The sequence below is a fragment of the Lynx rufus genome, unplaced genomic scaffold (assembly GCF_022079265.1).
Source record: "Lynx rufus isolate CCGP_SWC_20201006 ecotype Redwood Valley unplaced genomic scaffold, mLynRuf1.p SCAF_10, whole genome shotgun sequence".
NCBI classification, from domain to species: Eukaryota; Metazoa; Chordata; class Mammalia; order Carnivora; family Felidae; genus Lynx; species Lynx rufus.
In genome coordinates, this window is record NW_025814824.1 from 83004197 (window position 1) to 83028550 (window position 24354).

Below are 24354 nucleotides of genomic sequence, written 5' to 3' on the forward strand. Positions count from 1 at the left end.
CTTAGAAGAGGAATATTTTTAGAAGATGTATTTTAGAAGAAATATTTCAGTCATCTTAGAAGATGAAGAGGGTTATTTTTCCCTAAGCAAGATAATCTTTTCAAACCGATGTGCTAAAGGCCCCGTCTGTGCGGAGCTCGTGATCTGATTGGAGAGATGGATGCCTCGCAAAGGTAGAAGGTGACCGTGGCAGGAGCTACGACAGAAGAGAGTGCTCTACGACAGAATGACAGGGCCTGAAATTAGATGGAAGGGTCACGAAAGGCATCTCAGGAAGTGGCATTCTCAGCTGGGATGTTAGGAACAAGGAGGTGTTCACCAAAGATTGGAAGAGGAACAGGGAGAGGCAAGGCAAAAAAAAAAAAAAAAAAGTAAAAGCATGAGCAGGAGCCACTGAACAAGAACCTGGGCACATTCAAAGTACTGAAGTCAGCCTAGCATGTTGAAGCAGAGGCAGCAGGGAAAGAGAACGCAAGAAGATGAGGTTGGACAAGGTGGCAGGGGCCAAATCATGAGGGGCCTTACAGGGCATGTTAAGGAGTCTGGACGTTATTCTAGAGCACTGGAAGTCACGAAGAGGGTTTGAATCCTTTACATCCATTTGCATGCCGCTTTTTAACTTTGCTGCCACCCGCAAAGTCTTCCAGATTGTGAGGGGTTCAGAAGCTACCCTCAGTGAGCTCTTCACCTGAGCTCCCACGCCAATCCTACTGCTATCATTCCTAGGATTACACTGACCATAATCTTAGGACCCTACATTCTTTCAGGACGGTAAAGACACGCAATTGGGTGCCTGCCAGGCCCCTGAGAAGGAAGAGGGGCCTCACACAGGAGCCTTAATAATAACCCAGCAGCATGGAGAGGGATTGTAGTTGAAGAGAACAAAAGACGTGTAACAAATTTGAACACAGGATCAGCTTAAATCTCTCTTCAGAACATGCTCCTGATAATCTGTTATTTCTTCTGAGATTCCCAAAGTCCATTTTCCCGTATACAAAGAAAGCAGACTTCTTACTGCGGTAACCTGTTGTATATCATTGCATCTAAGAAGCCACTGATTGTAAGACTATTATCTTTCAGTACCACTAGGGGAAAAAATGGCCATAAATGATCTACCATCGACTCTAAGATGCATCCCAATTTCAGAGACGTTAAGATGTTAAGATGTGAAAATGTGTGCCTCTTAGAATTGATGGAATACATTTATTTACATGTCTTTCCCACTAGACTGAGCTAAGAATGCTAGGGATTACACCCACTGCCAGTGTCCAGTGGAGTACCCAGCACAGAGGAAACTTCCAGTGAAAGATGGTGCTGAAAAATGATTGGGCAATACTAAGGGGATTTAGAAGAAAAAACATAGCATTAACTGAGCACTTGTTACTACCAAGCACTGTGCTAACAGCCTACATGTCTTCTTGTTTAACTTTCATAGGAAACCATGAGACCAAATGGGCCACAGGAGACCGGAATTTACCAGAGAATCAATATTTATTTTTGATATAGAAAATGAAAGGAATGGAAGAAATGATTAAAGTTGGTATAAATGTAGTATCAGTCATTTCTGTCAAAAGCTTGCCATCTGTGCCCAATAAACATAAGAATTATGTATATAATTTAGGGGCACCTGGTGGCTCAGTCAGTTAAGTGGCCGACTCTTGGTTTCGGCTCAGGACATGATCTCACCTTTTAAGAGTTCAAGCCCCGCATCTGGCTCTCACTGGTAGTGTGGAGCCTGCTTGGGATTCATTCATTCATTCATTCTCTCTCTCTCTCTCTCTCTCTCTCTCTCTCTCTCTCTCTCTCAAAAATAAATAAACATTAAGAAAAAAGAATTATGTATATAATTTAAAGTATCTAATTGACCTATGTAAGTCTCTTCTGATCCAGCCTTCATTATGTTCCTCATATACCAATGGTCATCTGCTCTCTGGAGGGGGTAAAGTGACCAGCGGAAGGAGACTGACAAAGCAGCTAATACATTGCACAACCTGTGCTAGAAGTACAGATGCTCAACGATCCTGCCAGTAATCTTATGTATTATAACGATTATCAACTTCTTACGCGTGAACTGAACTTTGAAAGCAGAATAACATTAGTTTCAGATAGAAGAGTGAAATAACTTGCCTAACTGCAAGTAGACAGTGAATGGACAAGCCAACATTCAAACCCAAGTTCATCTACCCCTGGAGCTTAAGCTCTTCCCACAATTCTCAGCTTGCTGCTTTGCTGACTACAAAGGAGAGTCTCATTCTTGGTCCCTACTTGATTAGGATTCTGTCTCCACAGTTACAAACACTCACACAGCTACACCTTTGCAGTGGTAGCCCTCCACGCCAAATGAAGCTAAAGCCTCTCTCCCACCTCACTTTCCAATTGCAGCAGTGGAGTGAAAGATTCATGTTGTTGGGTCACAGGCTCTTAGGTAGGGGAGTCTCATGTGCCAGCCTGCCCAAGACATCCTGGTCTGCTCATGATTTCTGTGTTATCATGGTGCCCATTTCACTCTCGAAAGTGCCCTAGATGCTATGGTCATCAGAGTCTTAGAGAGAAACCCATGGCTTGTCGGGAGGGTAGTGAAAGAACACACAGCTGTTCTATCTGCCTTGTGATGGGAAACTGGGGAGAGAGGTTAGAATAGTTTTTATCACTTGACTCTAGGCTCTTTATCCACATTAAAAACTTATCTATATTCTAGGACTTAATACAATACCAGACATCATCAATTACATGGAAACAGGAAAATCTTCTCTTTGCTTCATTCTCCTCATGCTACATCAGATAATCTTTATCGAACCAGACTAATCCAGGTGTTGTGTATATATCATGCCCACTTCTCCTGTCAGTTCTACAAAATTACTACACTTCCCGTTTTAAAGATGAAAAAAAAAAATAGGCTGAAAAACTAAAGCCTTTGCCCAACATGACCTTTACAAAGCCAGACCTCATATAACATGGGCATACTTGCCTTCTACTTTTCTTTGGGCCAAATGTACACACAAAAAGGGGGGCACTTAAAATTTGTAGGGGGGATTATTGTTAAGATGGGGCGCACCTGGGTGGGGCTCAGTCAATTAAGCATCCGACTCTTGATTTTGGCTCAGGTCATGATCTCACAGGTCATCAGATCGAACCCTGTGTTGGGGTCTCTGCTTATAGCTCAGAGCCCACTTGGGATTCTCACTCTCCCTCTCTCTAAGCCCCTCCCCCCAGTCACGCTCACTCACTCTCAAAATAAATAAGTATAATTTTAAAAAAGAAAGAAGTGAGACATGAATAATGCAAAGATTTTAGCTGCCATTAAATCTGTTTATTATAACAGATATATTTTAGAAATTTAGAAACACTCAATTTACCAGCGGTTTAGAGCTCTAGAGATGAGAAGTATCTGGGAGGTTGGAAGAGTTCTCTGATAAAAATGATGCTCTCAACAATTTACAGTTTACACTTCTAAAATTAGATGTTACTAAAGAGGCATCCTGTTTGAAATACATTCAAATACAAGAACCTTAAAAGCCTCTGCTAGGTAAGATAGGATTCAATAAATGTGGGTTTTGGTTTGTCCTACCTCAAATTCTGAGCCCAAGATCACAGTGGGAACATTATTCAAACAATCATTTATTATTATATAGCAAATATTTGGAATACATATACCCATACACAGTACCAGGTCCTAGAGATATGGATAGGAAGCAAGTAAGATGCCCCGACTTCCTGCCTAGGGGAGGAAGAAGATACATGCATGAAGATACATGCAATAAAGTGTGCTGGGTTTTCTGACAGAAAGTATGGTCAAGGAATAAGGAAGGTACTATCAGGTTCTACCAAGGGGATGTGGAAGACTCCTCAGAGGTGGTGACATGTGACCTGACTTTTGAGAGATGAGTCAGTATTTATTAGACAAAGTGCTGGGTAAGAATGTTCCAGGAATAAAAGCAACGTGAAACAGTATTATATCACACATTTCACAAGGTTGATATATAAGCAAGTGACTCTGGTCAACTCATTGCTCTTTCAAAGACAATCTTAATTCTTTCATAAATACCATTTCATTTCTACCCACCAATCCCCACTTGCAAATACACACACAGGCACACACCACAGAGTAGTCCAACAGTCTGGGCTTCATGCTAGTTCACATTTGAAATCTGAAACTGACCAAAGGTGACAGTTTGAAATTATGGTAGCCACAAGACTCTTAACTCTGCTGCATGTAAGTACTTAAAAGATGAAAGCTAACACAATAGTACAAATCACTATATGCAACAAAAAGGGCTAATTCACAAGGACTGTGGGCCCCGTTACTAAATTTCTGGGGTTTTGAACACGGAAAGTCTCAAAACAGATTTCACGATGGAAATGAAATAAATGAAAAATAATTAGTTATTTGAAACCCCTTCATCACCATTACAAGAGTTTCCACATTTTCAGTACGTTTTAGAACATAAATACTCAGAAACGGTTTCTGATTATATCTCTTCATCTCTACTTGACAAAGTACTCTCTCTTCCTTTTACGACTTCTCTAAATTTTGCTCTGGAATAGTGCAGGCTTATGAAGGAAAGGTTTTCTAGAATTCTTCTTAGGACCTGTCAAATTCTAGAGGCAAAGCTCATCACATATAACCCTAATACCTGACAAAACAAAAGTACCCAAACTGGGGTAACTGCTACCTTAAATCTGCCCCCTAGAAGGAGGAGGCACTACATAACTATTGGTTATTAGATGCCTGTTCTCATTCTGAGCACTCTTACACATTTCAAAATCACTTAACCCTCACAAAAGTCCTAGGAAGTCTTTACTCTGATTATCTCTAGTTCATAGAGAAGGAAATGACATCCCAAAGAGGTAAATCTCACTAAATGACAGAGCTGGGATTCAAACCCAATCAGTCTAGCTCCAAAGTCCATGTTCTTGATTACCACTGTCATGCACCTGTAGTCTCCTTTCTGGAACCTGGACTCCTTAACAATTATGTCTGTGTATTACATACTTCATATTCACAATTATTCACGGGCCTGTAATTTATCCTATCTGCTGAAAAGAGTCTCTAACACGGACTACAGTCATTCCTATACTTGAAGAATTCAGATTGACAGACAATAATACGGTGTAAGGAGTCAATGTTCCAAGTGCTCTCCAAGTGCTGAGATGGAATAACTGATCAGTCAGGGCAAATTTCACAGAGGAAGTGATACAAAGCAGGGCAATTAATGCTGAACAGAAGTATACCTGGGGGATACCTGGTGGGAGCTTGAGGAAGGCATTTCAACCATAAAAACAGCTTGGACAAAAACAGAAGTGGGAGAAAGCAAACCATGTTGGGAAAGTGAGGTGTTCTATGTCTGCTTATAAAGTGAAAAGTGGTAGGACAGCAGGCTGGAGGCTGAGTCAAGGTCAGGCTGTGAAGGGCCTTAAATCCAAGTTAAGAAATTTGGTGTCAATCTTGAAGGCACCAGGGAACCATCAAGAGTTTTGACTAAAGAGAGATGGTGTGATTTGACGTAGGTTTTAGAAAATTATCTTTGGCCATCTTATGGAAGGTAGTGATTATAAGGACATTGGGTTGTAGGCCATCAGGAAGAGTCCACATGAGAGAAGTTGAGAGTTGAATGCAGAGAGAAATGGCACACTAGGGAGACTGGAGAGCACCTTAGGAGGGATAATGAATGAGACTGGATGACTACAGACTTGCCCTATGTGTAACAGACTGGTTACGTGAGGCTAAAGTTAAGACTCAGACTACAACTCTCAAAAACAGCCACAGTCCATTTAGTCATAATCATGGAGTAACTCACCAGAAACAAGACCATCCAATAGTATTCACAGATGTCTAAAATTTAGTGGGGCTTTTTTGGAGCCAGAATAAAACCAGAAGAACACTTCTAATAAGAATGTGTAAGTAAGGATTGCATAATTACCATTTCCTGGCGTTAGATTCAAGTAAGTAGTAGTACAACGTAGCTGCATAGCCTGGCGCGCTTTCAGAAAGAATAGCTCAGAAAGAATTTGTCTTTTTAATGAGTTCCTTCTATATAACTGTAACAGCTGGGGAGTGACCAAATTGGGAAGAAATCTTCAACTTAAAAGAAAAGCCTTAAGTCAGAAAATGTATCAATTTTTCAATTGAGTTCAGCTACATGTTTAAGGTTTTGAAATACAGTTTTCATTAAGAAGTCAGCCCAACCCTATCCCATTCTTAAATTCACCCTTTTCTGGAAATGGGGGAGAGGGGGAAACTCATGATATAGATATGACAGGATAGCTGCTCTTATATACAAGGTGGCTTTCTCTTCAGCACACACTTTAACAAGCATGAATTTTGACATTCATCCAAGGTGATAAATTTGACTTGTAACAACACTGGGAGAAATAAAAGCAACACGTGACAGATTTTTTTTTTTTTTTTAGGATTATTGTTTACCCATCCGTGAACCTATACTCGAAAAAACATTAAAACCAAGACAATCATCAAGAACAGGACACTCTTAAACATATACAAGGAAGCAGATGTTTAATCTGGATTGCATTTATACATCTGCAATCTATCAATGAATCTTTTCAAAATCTGTAATGTGGTCCATCAAAATGGCTACACTGGATGGCAATCGTGGATACTGACGCACTACTTGAAGAAAGCTGCTTCAGCGGGGTGCTCTGTTGCTATTATGCTAAACAATCACCTCCTAGGGTCTAAAGAGATTGAGAGTTTATATCTGTGGATGAGAAAATTATGTTTCCATCTACAGTCCCAGACTGCCAAGTTACTAAGAAATATGGAAACGGACCTTTTTGAGCAAGAGGTGGAAAAATCCATAAATCAACAGTGACTCTTGGAAAAAGCACACATCTAAAACAAACTTAAAAGATGATCTTTAAGGGCAGCTTCAGGACTTTCCACTTGGGTTTCTCTGTACTACTCTGATTAACTTTATTACCTTCTACAGCGTCATAACACAAAGGACAAGAAATTGGAGGAATGTGATTACACGGTGGCATCCCTACCCAAAGGTCCTAGTTTTCAGAGACATCCCCAATTTCTGGTCATGCCATTGTTCTAACAGTCCAACAAAACAACCCCTGTAGCCTACTAGACCGTAAGGTCTAGACCCCTACTAGACCCCATTACCCCTGTAGCCTACTAGACACTAAGGTCCTTCAGGGGAAGGATGGAATCTACTACTTCTCTCTTCTTTACCTGATACGGTATCTGGCTCACAGTGTGCAAACACTACACTTATCAATCTCTCATTCAATTAATGCATAAAATCAAATCTAGTCTCCCAGTTTCTGCCATCAAAGGCACAAGGGGGAAAAAAATCAGAAAATGCAGCCAGAATCAGAAAATGAACAGGGGAGGGTCAGAGAGAGAGGGAGACACAGAATCTGAAATGGGCTCCAGGCTCTGAGCTGTCAGCACAGAGCCTGACCAGGGCTCCAACTCACAGACTGCAAGATCATGACCTGAGCCGAAGTTGGATGCTTAACCGACTGAGCCACCCAGGTGCCCCTGTTAGAGCCATTTTAAAGTGTGATCTATTTGACCCTTTGGCTGAGATTCAAATGAATCAATATATTCTGTTCCCATGTATATGGTTTCCAGGACCAAACGTGACCTCACCATTTAAAGTGGATCATATCTGAGCAGATTATATGAGCAGATTGGAAGTATGACAGCACCCACACCTTGGAGAAGAATGGGGGTGGGGGAAGGAAGCTCAAGTTTCCAAGAGAAATGGGATATACCCAGGTCTGATTCTACTCTTTGTGAGTTTGGTGAAAGCAAGGCCCAAAGTCTCAATTCCAATTTGAAGATTCTACAGCTTAGATAAGTCACTATAGAAAGACTGGCAGAATCCTTCTGGAATCAACGTCACATTTTATGCAAACCAGGCGCACAGCAGTGTGGTTCTCCACCTAACAATAATGAGAAAAATCAAATTGTGTCATTTGTTTTAAATCTTGTGTGAATATTACACACGTATGTCATATTATATAATGTCAGTATGAGACTTCCTTTCACAGTAACAGAAAATTTAGGAGCTGTGGACTATATCTGTAATTTTCTGTATTATTATATATTATGTTGTTACTCTATCTGTATTCTTTCAATGAATCAGGGCATGAACAAGTTTTGAATAGAAATGTTTAGTCTCTGGCTTATCAAGATTTAGAAAAAAAAATAACACAAAAGTTTTTAAACAGGAGCTCACCAAAAGAACTGAGGCCATCACCAACATACAGGTAGTTTAAGTCTTGAGTAAATATTATCTCTGTTGTCTTTCTAATCAGAATCTTCCAAACCATTTACATAGGTTACACTATGAATAATTGTGAGCTTAAAAAATGTTTTCTTTAGAGCATACCTGAAGTATGAACAGATGAAAACTCCATATTTAAGCAATTACACGCAACTCACAAATGCCAATTTCCATCACAATTAGCCTAAGTTATGCAACATATTTTTGTTCCTTTTTAGTATATAGGTGATGTATGTTTTTATAATTTGCTTAACTGCCTATAGTGAAATTTTAAAATCACACAGACCATATAAAACCATAAAAGAAAGGGTACCTTTTTATTTTTCCCAGTGTCCCATGTTTCTACATTGCTTATAGAGCTTGTACAAGAAACACTGTTAGTTTCTATATAAAGATTTCCATAAAATTTTTATAGTTTCTATAAATGCATAAAGATTGTTGGTTTCATTATAACCTCTGTTTCAGTGCCAGTGGAAAGAAAAATTACCTGCAACTCTAAACAGCGAACTATATAAATAGGGTGAGTAAGGGTGCTCAGACCTCTATTCAAAAACCTCTAAGACACTGGCTATATTTCACCAAAATATAGATGAGCACACTGGAGAAGCAACTTCTCGCACACCCCCTCTAAGCACTACTCTTGGAACAAACAGGCTGTAAAAAGTGCAACTGTGAGAACAAATTATTAATTCTTCATGTTTTAGGACAAGAGGTAATCGTATTATAACTAACATGTTTTAAAATGGTATGTGTAATGCCTATTACCCTTGACATATTACAAGGCTATTTATGGAAATCTTCTGATAGGTTACCATAGCTTTACTCCAAATTATCCCATAGTACATGTTATAATTACTAAAGGCCCTTTTTAATCTAGAAAAGCATATAATGTTTTGAAACCAAAGATGGGATTTTGATGAGAATGGTTGACCATAATTTGCTAACATGTTAACTATCCTTTCCTCCCTTAATTCAATTAGTATTCATTAAAACTACACTAATCACAATGAATGAAGTTTTACCAATTATTTCCATAATTATGAATGAATACAGTAAACAGAATAATTATAAATCTACTTAATTAACTACAGGCTGTTTCCAACAAAAAAAGGTATTCATGTTTTGTATTTTATTTTTAATGCTAGATTGACATGCTGATATCTTTGAGAACCATTTCTAGAAAGGAAAAATAATCTTATTGCGATTCTGGTCTTTTTTAACAAATTTTTCTATGGTCCAGGCTTTATTAAGAACTTCATTATCTAAACCTGGAGTGAGAGATTGAAAAGAATGTGGTTTAAGCTACCAAAACCAAAGTAACCAAAAAATCATATCCGTGATTTCGGAATCTTAACACCACTCGCCCCCCCACCAAAAAAAATTTAGACTACTTCATATTACGCTTAGGGACACAATTTTTTAAATTTCTTAAATACGTTGTTACAAGATTTATTTTTTTAAATGCAGGATTCAAGTCAGGATCCTATCAATGTTGATGTTTTAGTACTTAAACCAGCTAAGCATTAAACAAAAGCAGATGAATAAATAATGTGAACTCTGAGAAGCCCTTGCTTTTGCCTTTTTGGTTTGTTCCTCTATTTTCAAAAATACAGGAATTGCATGTCTTTCCGGAATTAACAAAGCCTATACTTTCAGGTTTCAAGATAGCAGGCTTACCAGATTTTAAATGAAATATTGAGTGCTACAGTGATTTAATGGTTTTAAACCATAGATGTCGTTGTGGTCTGAGGGTGTCACAGACAACTTAAGGAAGAAAAAAAAATGGGGCACAGAGAAATCACTTTGTCAGTAATTACAATCAAGAGTCCTAAGATGTGGCTCAGGCTGCTCATTACTTCTTCTTTCTGAATCGAGACCCTTATTTACATTTCAGATTACATTTTTTATGAAACAGTAAGATCTATCAGAGCTGAGAGGAGCGAAATAATGAGGGGAAAACATTTTAATAAAACGTGTTGGGTCTGCATTACTTCCGTGTCAGAAAGAAAGGCTACTTCTGTAGTGATGGATCATTTATTCTGCTTCTAAACGAGAAGCAAAAAGATGAAACTGATGAACTTTTACTGCCCATTTGTCTTTAGCAGACAATTAAGACAGAGAAGATCAAAATGGATTATCATACCACGCAGACAACTGGCCCAACAGTAATACATCTCCGGGACCACAGATTTGTAACTCTCTTTTATCCCTCCCCTTTCTTCTTACTTCTTTTTCCACTCTAAAGGCAGTGCTAGCTTTGTGGCTCAAGGAGAGCCAAAAGGCTGGTCATCATTATTCAGTCACAGATGTCAATCTAACCTCCCTTTTTTCTCAGTTTCTAAAGCAGTGAGCCACAATAATTTGTGACAGATTCTTTTACTGTAAGGTACAAAGAACACACAGAATAAAACATCTAGCAGCAGCAAGTGTCTCTGATCAAGTGTGCTGGTACATGGGAAATACACTATATGTAAAAACAAGCACTGGTAGGTTAGGCGAATGAGGAGGAAAACTGGAGGAGGGAATTTTGTGTGCGTGCGTATGTAGTAACAAGCACTATGCTTTGTGGTGAATTAGCTCCCATATTCCTTACAGATTACATCATAAATGTTTTAATACTAGAAATGTTGTCTAGATCAAGCACATATTCAGCATTTAAGGTTTCTATGGAATAAAACATTTCTAAGAACCCTTTAATATAGCACACCAAAGGGAAAGATAATTTGGTTTAATCCAAAAAATGCTGAGAAGAGGAGGAAAAAATAGAAGATTGGCACCCAACTGATAAAAAGGTAAATAAGAAACATGCAGGTCTCATTCCTTTGACCATCCAATCAACTGTCAAATCAATTTCAGGGAACGTGGAGGTAACTTCCCCAAAAGCAAAGCAGACCTTTCATTCACCCTTCGTTCTTGAGTTATATGTGATAAGGAAGGGAAACCATGTATGCCGAGTTGGAAGAAATGTTAAATAAGACTCTCCTAAGTCTGCATCTAGCCCATGAGTACCGTCCTCCAAATTTTAACATTATGTTAACAGATCTAAACAAAGAAAACAAGTAACTATCCTGTGAATACTTTAAAACAGCTGAAAATCATCATTTTTTTAGGTTCTTACCGTAATTTTAAATTATTCCAACTTCAACATATGAAATACTTGTGATAACATCCATTAACCAAAGTAAAGGGAACTAAGTTCATAACATAATATTTAATCTCTAAACTGAGTTTCACATGCAACAGAAGAGTATTTCTCTATATACACACACATATTATATATATGGGGACTGTACATACATATGTGTATATACACATATGTGCCTCCCAAACATACAAACATATACTCAGAAAAACAAACATGGGAAGGTAAATACCAAATTGTCATAGTGGTTATCTCTGAGTAAAAACTATAGATGAATTACGTTTGCTTTCTTTTCATTCTTTTTTAAACTTATTGCTGATTTATCCATATTTCCTAAGTATTTTGTCATGAACATACTACCCATGTGATTTTTAAAAGTTACACCAAAAAGAGGAAATAGTCATTCTGGTCAAAAAGTTTCAGATACAGCAAGAAACTATGTTTAAAGGAATAGATGCAGATGTTAACCATGTTATTTTCAGGTTTGTCCCACAAAATTCTCTCTTGTTGGCTAATTCAGAACCTGGGACCACAAAGGTTATTTACCTAGACAAAAGATTTTAGAATAATGATTTTCTTAAGAGCTATGGACTCAAGTCTATTCAGAACCACACTTTGAGATTTTTCACTCTTTAGACACTGATGAAAAAAATTATTAATAATGAGGTCTTATAATCTTTGGATTGTGTAGTTTAAATCCAATGGGTTCAATCAATCACACAGCAATTTAAGGCAAGATAAAAATGTAACTCTCCTGTTGGAAGACGAAGCAAGGGTTAGAGAAGATTAGTATTTTTAAAATCTCATTCAAGAGTCTTGAGATCACACACAAAGCAAACCATACCAGTTCTCCTGGGTTCTTGTACAATAAAATCTCATTACAAAGCATCTCATTATACTGATTATCCAGTTATATTCCTGGTCACATTATGTCCCCTGTATTCATAAAGATGTCTCAGATACCTTGCCCTCTATATAACAGGCCACATTGCAAAGGTGTTACAACTATGTACTGGATATTTCTATTCCATTGTACTTATCCTCATTCAAGGACATTTTTTAATAGACAAAATTCAATGGAGGTACTTCAGAAACATGTTTTTATTGTGTACAATATTCTACATGTGAAAGACCTTATAATTGTTTTACTCAGTGTAATCAAGGATGCTTCTATCTTGAAATGGCTTTAAAAAGCATCCCAAATTGCTTATTTGAACTAAAAATGTAAGATGCCCCCCAAAGAGCTATAAAACATCTCTAATATTTCTTAAGATAGACACTGGAATCCAGAATGTATAACCCGGATCTAATTATCAAGAGTAGAGCAACATCACAACTTCAGCGCTATTCTGTGACTAAAATATTTCCTTTCACTTCACTCCATGCTTGCGGGATACAGGAAATTCGAGATGGCAGGGCCAACCAACCAACCTCAACTTTCACTACCATCATTAGAACTAACCTCACCGTTCCTGAATGCATATCTTCTTCTTGGAGTACTACCATAACACACAGCTTCATAATCTATTTCAAATTCCAGGAAATGTTATAAACTTCCCTCCACATCCTCTCTTTTTTTGTTATGCTGGTTCTTGACTGCTTAAATAGCATTTAAATAAATAAATAAATAAATAAATAAAAGTTCACAGGCAGCCCAAAAAGGATTTCCTAACGAACTGCAGACTACAGCATACCTCAACGTAAAAAGTAAAAATTTGTGATAGATTTTTCTTCCTTACTTTTTGTGCATTTGTTCCTGAAGGTTAACACCCCAAATCTAGCACCAAGATTTTCAATCCGATACCTCATCTGTTTTTACTTTTTGTCTTGGGTTCCTAATTGCTATTTCTCTTCCCTCTAAAAATTCATTTATCTCTTTCAGTAAAAAGAACAGTAATAATATGTTGAACAACTCTGAAATAAATTTTGTCATGTAAAAAATTAATTACGCATTCCGAACCTGGTCACTGTAGTCCTCCGGGAATTGCCTCTGCACCTCAGGATCTGTAAATAATTGACAGATAATATTAATTGGCTTTGGATTAGTGAGCAAGCAGAGGATCACACATTAATATTTGATCAGAAGATGATAGCAGCCCTGGCAGGGGATCCAAGGGGGGCAGCTGAGGCTGCTATGTTGATGAGCACAAGGACGGACTCGGCAAGGCACTCCCATTACCCTCCTCCAGAAATATAAAAAAGAAAAATTCTGAAGACCTGATGCTACTGTTAACTTTAGACTATTACCTAATGCAAAAATCTTGCCCGCTGCAAATTGCACTCAATATATTTTTCCAAAGAAAATGAGTCTTAAACCTGGCTTGACTTTTTTTTCTCTAATCAGAAGCCTCCTTTTCACAGTTACAGATGTGGGCTTGATAAACCACCTTAAACACCAGTTTCAGATTGCATGCGTGTGTGAGTGTGAGTGTGAGTGTGAGTGTGAGTGTGAGTGTGAGTGTGAGTGTGTGTGTGTGTGTGTGTGTGTGTGTTGGCGGGGGTGGGGGGAGTAAGAGAAGAATTCTTTCAAGGAACAAATGCAAAACTCTTTGCTTTTCAAAATAAAATATACCCTTAGCAAAACACTCATGAACTCTTGAAAATACAGATAAAACCAGATGAAGTTTTCTTCAAAACAGAACCAAACAATAGACTTTTGGCTTGGCAGTGCAGACAAAATATCATGAAATGAGATATTATGTTCTACTGAACATAACAAGACTTGCATAGAAACTATAAAAATACATAGGTGAAAACACCTTTTATGACCATCTGTTTAAAATGGAATTACCAAAGGGTTCACTTGATTCCTCAATCATAATTGCAGGATAATCCAATGCCATCGTCTGTAAGTCAATACAGAAGTGTACTAATTAAAAGCTATTAGCACTCCATTTGCTATTGATTAGGAAAACATTCAATCTTTTCTAATAAGAGTAAGACTTGGTTCCTCAGAGACACATTATGGGGGAGTGATAATATTATTACATATTTGAGAAATCACATATCAGTGCAAAGGCTTGTGGAAAAGCATAATATTTGAGGGTCCCCTCGCACACTGATCACAAAATACACTACTCGGTTTTCATAGCTATCTTTTTTTTTTCATAACTACCTTTTAAAACATCAATTTACTTCTCGATGAGTGAATCCACATTAAAAGTTAAAACCCTCCAAATCACAACACAACAATGCAGCCAAGAACCTTTCTGCAGCAAAGAATCAAAAAGGGAGAAAACAAAGAGCCTATTCACATACTACATTTAAACCCTAGAAATACCAGTTTTCAAGTCATTCAAGTCAATGGATGTTATTTTTTCAAAACCCAAGACTAGTAACAAAAGCAGGAATATTCCAAAAGGCATACCAAAAAAACAAAGCTTCCACCAATGGGTGACGCAAAAAAGCTGAAACTATTTGTAGACCATTTCAACTCTTCTTGAAGGATCTTCTGGTTGACTTACAAACTGGGGACCAATTTCCTTCTTAACCTTCATCTGCAAGTAGTAGATAGGACAAAGGACCCGTGTAGACTGTGACCAGCAGAATTCTGGAGTGACCCCCCTCTGAGGTACTGTGCACGGCTGCCCCAGTAAGCCTGAGGAAGAAGCTGTTGCTTCTCTCTGGCCGGAAGGGCTGAAATCACTCAAGAACTTGGCCCTCGTGGGACAGGAGGCCAGAGGGCGCTAACGGTGTGGGCTGAGCAGCACTAGGTCTACAGGGAAGAATTAGTCAGCAGGATGCAAAGATACAGCCAGAGGCCCATCAAACCTCTCAAAGTGTGCTGCTGGGGTGGGGGTGGGGAGAGCCTCCGTAAGAGGCAGTGGTTCCAATTCCTAAAACATACGTACGTCACCCTGGTGCAGAAAAAAACTGGCATATTAGGATTTAAAATTTGCGCCCAAGACTGAAACAAAAATGCACTTGTAAGCAAGCCACTGAGGGAAATGGTGAAAAACAAGTTCAGAAAGCCACAAAATAATCTAAGGCTTCTTTTTCTTCCAACTGTCATGTGATTAACACTCTTTAACCAGAAAACCTCATATAGAAATGACTCACATATACATCTTTAATATCATGTCCTCTTTCTTGCAGTAGTTGATGCTTCTCAGGAACCACAAAAATACTCATGAAATAAAGATGGCAAAAAACACAAAGACTTATCTTTTTATCACCATTCTCTGAGGGGATAAATGTCAAAAACCAAAATTTGTGATCTATTCTTCAAGTTAAAAAATAAGTTTCCTACTCATGGGTGGGAGAAGGAAGGTTCTTACATCCTTGGTCAACTACGTTAATAAGAAACTACATTAATAATTAGAAAATGTATTTTATTCATATATGCAGTCTAGAACTTTAAAACGAGAAGAAAGCATGGATAAAAAGAAAACAACTTATTTTAATATACTAACGGTAAAGATGACCATGGAATGCCAAGATGGAACTCATTCAAATCATGCCATCCTCAACACTGCCTCAGTGGTAGGCATAATCACCATCATCATCAAATTCCTTCAACTGTCCTCAGACTAACCCCAAAGTGAGATGCCCAGAGTTTTACAGAATCACGTTCCAAGAGAATACATGGATTATTATTTACTACGATCCAAGCATAAAGCTTGTGCTTTCCTTTAGGGCCTTGACGGTCACAAAAGCAAACTTCATGGGTTCTTAACATTCTCTAAAGCAATATTTTTTTTAAAGCGGAATGGGGGCAGATAGGGAGGGCAATGCTTTTTAAAACCCAAAGCCCAACCTACTAAGTCCCATTCAATTAGCTAAAGATCCGATCTGATAAAACACTATGAAAGGAATTTTGTAAAAATTAACAAAAAAAGACGAAAATAATTGATTTGAGTTTCCTTAAAATGTCTATTTTGCACAGTAGAGTGAAATCCTCTTTTTTCACATTGAGTCGATCATAATGCCATAATGTCACCAAAATATCGACATTGGAAACATCTGAGTTTAAAAGGTCCAAATACAATCTGCTTTTCTCAAGCAACACAACACCCGCCTTACTAACAGTTTCAGCATGGCACATTGTGCAAAACGTAGCACCCTGCAGTTAAGCAAACCGCCTTTAAATTTTCTGTCTGGCAGCAATCCACTTGCGTGTCTGTATGTTTTTACAAGGACTCTATGTATTTCATTGCATCAGCTGCATTTCTTTGAGTTTTAAATGGTCTGGGAACATTTTATGAAATGTTCTATATCTTTATATGGAAAATAACATACACTGGAAAACTGTGCATCGGTCTAATATTTATATATCTATTTCTTTATCCACCATCCAATACTGTAATTGCTAATGTTCCAAAACACCTTCTCACATTCATACCCTCACCGCCAAATGCAGTGTCACCAAACAGCTAACTTTCAACACAAAAATCTGCAGATCAGAGAACTACCAAGGAAAAAAGCAACAATTTGCTTAGGCAATTGGCAGTAAGAAGAGAAGCATGGGCATATGTCAAGCTTTTTCTCTAAGAATTGTCCCCCTGAAGGAAAATTAAGAACATTCCTTTTCCTTCTCTCTCGGCAACTTTCTCCAGATTTAAGTGGCTGATTCTTAACAAAATTAAAAACTAATTTCATCATCTCTCAGGAAAATACTTTTTGACAAAAAATATATTAAAAATATCTCCCCACAAGACGCATGGTATGGTAGAGTCCATACATCTCTTAACTACATACACCTCAAAGAGGCAGCTGGCTCTGGGACAAGGCTTTGCATTATGTCCATGTGATGGGCTACTCCCTGCTTCCAGCACCGTGGCCCTGCAAGAGGAGGTCTCCACAAAGACACATGGGCACCACTTCCACTGGAAGCCACCAGAAGCATTTCCATACTTAGGACATTTCACAGCACGGGAATCCCAACAGCACGATCTGATTCAGGCACCGAACATGACCATGCTTAAGAGGCTATGTCTTCACAGCGGCGGGGGGGGGGGGGGGGGGGGGGGGGGAGTCTCAGAACAAATATGTCTTGATTTTTTTTTAAAAGAAAGGTTAATTTTCTTCAACCTCAATTGTTCATGTTTTCGAGTCTTCTACCATAACATACTTTAAATCTTTAAGATATACCAGATTGCCACAGGATGTTTAATTAATAGAATAAGAGTTTGGGCAAGACTTGCTGGAACGGTGCTATAAATTATTTTACACAGGCTCCAAAACCTTGAGTTCTGCCTTAGGCTTCAAGTTCCTAGAAAACGTGGTAGACAGATCTTTTACAACAGAAATGCAAAATAATTCATAAAAGTACTGTGGTTATGTATGAGGGCTCATTTGTAGATCAGGAACCAGTATGTGTGCACACACTCACACCTTACCAAGTTATTTGCCTGTTTTTCTCTGTCACACCAAGGACTCCATTTGAAGGGTCAAGGCGTGACACTTTAACTGACTATCGAAAAATACACTGACTTCATTTTTCTACGAAATGTGTAACAACGGCACACTAACCAAATGTCACAATCTTCTAGAGCTGGAGCTCTTTTAGGAAATTTCAGAGAAACTGCAAATGTAGCCGTTAACACGGGAATCTACATTGCTTTCACTTTTAACATGGTAGGCATCAAGGCAGAAAGCATTACATTTAATGCCCTCTCAGTTTATCCAGTCATTACCTCTAGGATATTTCAGTCAGTAAGAAACAAAACAGTGAACATATTAAAGCTTACAATTATAAAAATCTTCCCTTCAAAAGCTAGCCTTTAAAATTAGCTATAAACGATATAATCTCATTGTTCAATTCCATGTTGTTTAAGGGACCATCTTCCTCTCTCCCACAACCGTAAATGTTAATCCAAGCTGTAATCAGATTTAATTTTCCAGATGAGAAGATGAGAATATGCTGCAAACGGGTAAATAGTCCATTACCCTGCTCTTTCCCTAATGACATTTTCAAATTTTATACACTGAAAATGGTCAGTCTCAGAAAGTAGTCTGAGAAGTCGTATATTTTGAGGACGAGCTCAATCTTCCCCAAAACGCACTCAGAAATAAACTTTTTTTTTTAATCTTCATGAAGAAAAGTTCTTTTTTTTTTTTGTATAATGTAGCATTAAAGTTTCTGGACAGTATGAATGCAAACTGGACTGCACTAAAACAGAGCTTTAAGGACACTACCTATTAAACTCATTACTGTTATAAAGAGTCAGTTTCACTTACTTTATATTACAAAATACCTAAATCATTAGTATAGCATTTTAACTAAATACAATTATTCTACTAAACTATTCCACTTAACATAGTTAAAATTTACTTATTAAAAATAATGTATTTTTGAAAGGAATATTACAAATGTTGTACATAGTTAAAAAAAAACATCAACATGATTTCTTTCTTCTTAACAGTGGAACAAAATAATTTATGTTGTCTTTCCTTTAAAAATGTTTTTAAATTAAAAATTACTTCTTCTCAAAAAATTATTGATTTCAAAATGCAGGTTTTACCCTGAAATTACAAAGGAATATAATTCACTATTATAAAAAGGCATTTCAAAGTCCTTTAAATGAACATTTGGTTTCCATGTAAAAGTGGAATTTCTTAAACAAAAATTATGTAGGTTTTAACTTTTTGCTCTAAAACATAAAGGCGGTGAAACAGAAAACTTTGAGTCATCACTGGTTTTAAAACTATGTATCCAGTCTAGCCTTTTCCCTCAACACTGGCATTTAAAACACATTCAAATACTACTTAACAGCAGCCAGCTTGATAACACAAGAACAGGTCACCGTCTACACCTACAACAAAAACCCAAACAACATTATTCAGGGAAGGAGAGCACGACCCACCTCAGAAGGGTAAGCAATGGAACCATTCACGTGCCAGATTCCTCCTCAAACTAACAGATTCTGCCTTTCAGACATATCCCGCTCTGATGTGACTATTTATGCATAAACAGCAGACACTGACCTATTGTTTTCAGTTGTTGGACTTATGAATGTAGTACAGTTACCAATTAAGTGAATCAGCAAGTCCTAAATGCATCAACTGTTCTACAAATAATAAGTCCACTGACATTACGCAGTAAAATCTTGGGAGTTTCATCTCTCTTTCTAGGGAAGGGTGATAGATTTTTGACTAGCAAATGCCGCTACTTACCAATCATTTGAAATATTTTTCATAATTAATTCCATCCACAAAAGGTCTAGGAAAACCTGATTCTCAAACTTATGCCACATGAACCCCAAAATCAAACACAAGTCGAATTCCAGAGGGGGCTTTATTTTTTTTTAATGTTTGTGTGTGTGTGTGTGTATGTATGTGAGAGAGAGAGACACAGACAGAGATGGAAAGAGAGAAAGGCAGAGAAGCAGAGAGAGAGGGAGACAGAGAATCCCAAGCAGGCTCTGCACTGTCAGTACAGAGCCCAATGTGGGGCTCGAACCGATAAACTGTGAGAGATCATGACCTGAGCTGAAATCCAGAGTCAGACACTTAACCAACTGAGTCACCTAGGCGCCCCCCAAAGGGAGCTTTAAAATGGAAAAAGGGGGTGTACTGGAGAGACGAAAAAAGTCAAGAGAATATGTGCACTTATACTTCTCTTTTTTGCCTGCTGAACATCCTAGTTTTCAACTTTCATTGTTATTTAAATATTTAGGTTCTTAAAAATCAGTTCTAAGTTTGGAACTAATTGCTAAAATCTATCAAACTGATACATATTGATGAAGGTCCTTTTTTGTTTTTTTTAACGGTTAAAATCCCAGGTTTCCATTTAACTTCCCTGTAAGTTAGGATTTGTTTTAGCCCCTCTTTTGAATGTGTACCATAAGTGTCCGACTTTTATTCCAATGTGAATAACTATTTCAGACTCAACCTAAATGAAGCTGTGTCCTTTGTGTACTAGAAATGTAACATCACTGCATACAGTCTTTTCACAAATAGATAAAACACCTCTATCAGATCCAGGGGGGAAGAGAGAACTTCATCAGTTATTCAAATACAACGACTGACCATGTACCCACTATGTGCCAGGCTCTGTGATAGGAATTTAAAATAAAATTTCTAATTTTATCTTCATAACAAAGCTATGACATTAGGACTATCATAAGTGCATCATCGTTAAAGAAAGCAATAGGTTACCATTTGTCCAAAATTAGAAAATCAGTATTTATTCACGGCATAAATATGCAGAAGTGACTGGCCCAGATGAGGAAGGGGCCAGTCCTTGCTCTCTCAAGGAGTCTACAGTGTAACCCTAGCGGAAAATCCGCAGAATTAAACAATAACCACAGAGCTTGCCAAGTGCTGTGCCAGGATTAGAAGAAGGGCATCGAACCCAATTTTCACAAGGACAGGAAAAGCTTCAGGGAAGAAGTGACAGAGCCAGACGTGGAATCTAGGACCAGACCATGCATGGTTCATCTCGTGCTACCACAGGCCCCCTTGTGAACAGTCCAGGGGACAGGGAGTCAGTATCTGGTGAGGCCAGGGCCCGTGTTCTATTTAGCTTGGTCTCCTGCAAAAGGTCTGCCCTGTTACAACTGCTCAACACATATTTTGGCAAAATAGAATAAACAGAACACACTCCTTAAATACCCGCCTCTCTAAATGGATAAAAGGCCAATTTTAAAACATCCCATTGAAAACAAGCCTCTGAACACTACAGGCTTCCTTCCTAAAGACACATTGGCATATAAGTAAGCATACAATAAATATTAGTTGTTGTTTTATTATTAACCCCAGTGGAGAAATAAGCAAGCACTATAAATTAGATGGCTACAGATGTATAGGTATGCCTCAAATTGGAAGTACATGTGTTCCTGAAATAAACTTTTATAAACCCAATTAAAATTTTCCCATTGCCTGCCACTACGTACTTAGAGATGTTATAACTTTATCAGAAACTGCTTTTCTCTTCATCGTCAGTGGTTCGAAAAGCCTTAAGCTACAGTTTATTTGCCTCCTGGCATCTGTTTGCTAATGATCTGTAAACATCAAATGCACTAGGGACTCTCCCAGATTTACAGAAACCCTGAGGTGAATCTCTGTATAAATGGAAGGACCTTTCTGCTAATTTCTTTGCGTTCTAAGTTTGCATTCCGGGGTTCAGAAACAGTTCCGTTAAACATTTTTGCAGTAATAATTACAATGTTACCTACCAGCTACCATTTACTGAATGCCTATGTATCCCAGTTGTTGCCAGAGATGGTTTATTTTATTATCTTAATTAATCATAACAACAACTCTGCCAGGTAAGTACATGTATCCCTGTTTTATAAATAAGAGAAGTGAGGCTAAGAACAAATTCAGTTAAGAAACAGAGCTGGGATTCAGCATGGATCCATCAGACTCCCAAGAATCCAACAGTGGCTTTCTTTTTTGGCTTTATTTATGTATGTCCTCTCGTGGATCTGTCTTCTAGTTATTATTGTGACTCAACAATAAGAATACATCTGGACAAATAACCAAAACATGTTGTCATGAAATAGGCCTTAGCAGATTATGAATGAGAGCTTTCCAATTTCTCGATTTAAACTCCTTTGCCAAGTTGAGGATATAAATAAAATGACTCCAAAGTAACTAGCACTCAATTCAACTAGTAAATATGATAATTAAAAGATGAATTCCAAGGGGCGCCTGGATGGCTCAGTCGGTTAAGCGTCCGACTCTTGATTTTGGCTCAGGTCACGATCTCGAGGGAGGGATCTGCCCCTCCCCTGCTCAAACTTGCTGGCACTCGCTCTCCCTAGCTCTCAAAATAAATAAACATTAAAAAAAAAAAAAAAAGAATGAAAAGATGAATTCCGATGAACTTTGAGTATTTTTATAGAGTAGAGGTTATCCTTGGATTATCTACGAAAGAAATTATTTGCTAAACCGAATGAATAAGAACACAGAGAAAATGTTTTCCTACTTGGGAAATGTGTTTCCACTGCCTCTAAACCATACTGAGAACCCCAATGCTAAGGCCAAACTACCACATTAGTACTGATAGAGCTGACACCTCAGCAAGGGATATATACTGTGCCTGTCAACCAGAAGACTTTCTTATAGACAGAACTCTGCCTCTCTTTCCCTGGAAACAAGCTATTGCTGCCTAGTCCTTGTCTGTACCATTAAAGAAGCAGCACCTATATATCCTATACCACTTGTGGGGGGTGGGAGGGTAGCAGAGAGTAAAATATATATATAATTTGCCATTTTAACATTTTTAAGTACACAATCCAGCTACTGAATTACTGTACAACCATCACTATCATCTACTGCCAAAACTTTCTCATATTTCTCTAACTAAAACTCTGAACCCACTAAGTAACTTCCAATTTTCCCCCCTCCCCAAAACCCCTAGCAATCACCATTCTACTTTCCGTCTCTAGGTGCCTCATATAAGTGGAATTATACAGTATGTATCCTTGTGTGACTGGCTTATTTCACTCAGCACAAGGTCTTCAAGGCTCATCCATGTTGTGGCCATGTGTCAGAATTTCCCGTTTTCCCCCTGAGTTTATATATTTATTTTGAGAGAGACAGAGATGGCGTGAGCCAGGGAGGGGCAGACAGAGAAGGGAGACAGAGACAACCCCGCTCGAACTCACGAAACTGAGATCATGACCTGAGCAGAAACCAAGAGTCAGATGCTTAACCGATTGAGTCACCCAGGCGCCCCTCCCTCCTTTTTAAGGATGAATAATACTCCACTGAATGGGTATACATTTTATTTACCCATTCATCTATCTGTGGACACTTGAGTTTCTTCTAGCTCTGGCTATCGTAAATAATGCTGCTATGAACAGCAGTGTACAAATATCTGTGCAAGTCCCTGTTTTCACTTCTTCTGGATATATGTCCAAAATTGGAATGGCTGCATCATTTGACAATTCTACACTTCATTTTTTTGAGGACCTTTTCCACTTTTAACATCTTTCAAGACCTTTGTGCTGTAAAGCTAGACTTGTCTAGAATCCTTGGCCTGGCCATTAACACCAAACCACCCAATTTCATCTCTGTTTCTTAAAAATCAATCTCCAAACCTAGCCAGCCTGATCAATTGGCTTTGCCACAAAACGGGACATGCTCTGCTCATCTTTCTCCTCCTCCCACATCCAAATCAGACCCTTCCGGTTCATGCTGTCAGGCAGCACAATCTACAAACATGGCCAACTGTATATTCTTCTATGAATTAACATTCAATTACACTGGCACTTCAAAAAATTAAAAAGACAGAGAACCATGTCCTCCATCACAAGTGCAATGAATTTGAAGTGTAGCTGGCAAAGGAACAACAAAACTGGCACACTCACTGAAACTCCTTCACTCGCCTTCTGGCACTCCTGGTCAGTGATCAGTAGAATTCTCAATCTCTTCGCACTAAGCTCCCTTCCCACTCTTACGTTCTCACCCTGACCTATTGCTGGCTTCCTCTGGAGCCCTCTCCACTGTCGAATGCTTCCTCTCCATCCTGGAAGCCTCTGTTCCTTGTTTCCACTTCTGGACCTTTCTCCCTCATCGTCCAAAATTCCAGATTTTAACCTGAGGTCACCAAACTACTCTCCAACTACACTCCCCAACCCCCACTCTGTTCTCATCTACCAATCCCGGGGTTACTCCTCGTTCCTTGAGTCACACGGATCCTGGTGCACGGACACTGACTCCACTGCCACTCCCACCACAAGTCTTAGTGATTCCACTATGCACACAGACAATCCTTCCGAATCCCTGAATTCTTGATTCCTTGGCCTCCTCCCTGCCAAGGATCTGATCCTCTACCCAATCTCAGCTACTCACTCCCATGGTCATACCCAAACTCTGCAGTTACCAAAAACGGAAAATCCCTCAATAATCAGTTTCCAGCACCTAAGCCTCCAACCATGACCCTCCCTTCTAAGTTCAGTCCCTACAGTATTGTCTTCATTCTTCAACCCCACAGGGACACTCTACTAATCTTTTCACTCCCCTTCATCTACCTCAGGTCCACACTATCCTCCTCACCCA

General features: G+C 38.5%; 1 protein-coding gene across 4 annotated transcripts in view; it reads right to left on the minus strand.

Annotated features, from left to right (window-relative positions):
- Positions 1–24354, minus strand: part of DENND1A (DENN domain containing 1A) — a 509451-nt gene that overhangs the window by 364746 nt on the left and 120351 nt on the right. For all 4 annotated transcript variants that reach the window (XM_047069226.1, XM_047069240.1, XM_047069220.1 and 1 more), the window contains exon 3: positions 13364–13407. In XM_047069226.1, coding sequence (XP_046925182.1) covers positions 13364–13407 — 44 coding nt within the window. The remainder of the gene's footprint in view (positions 1–13363; positions 13408–24354) is intronic.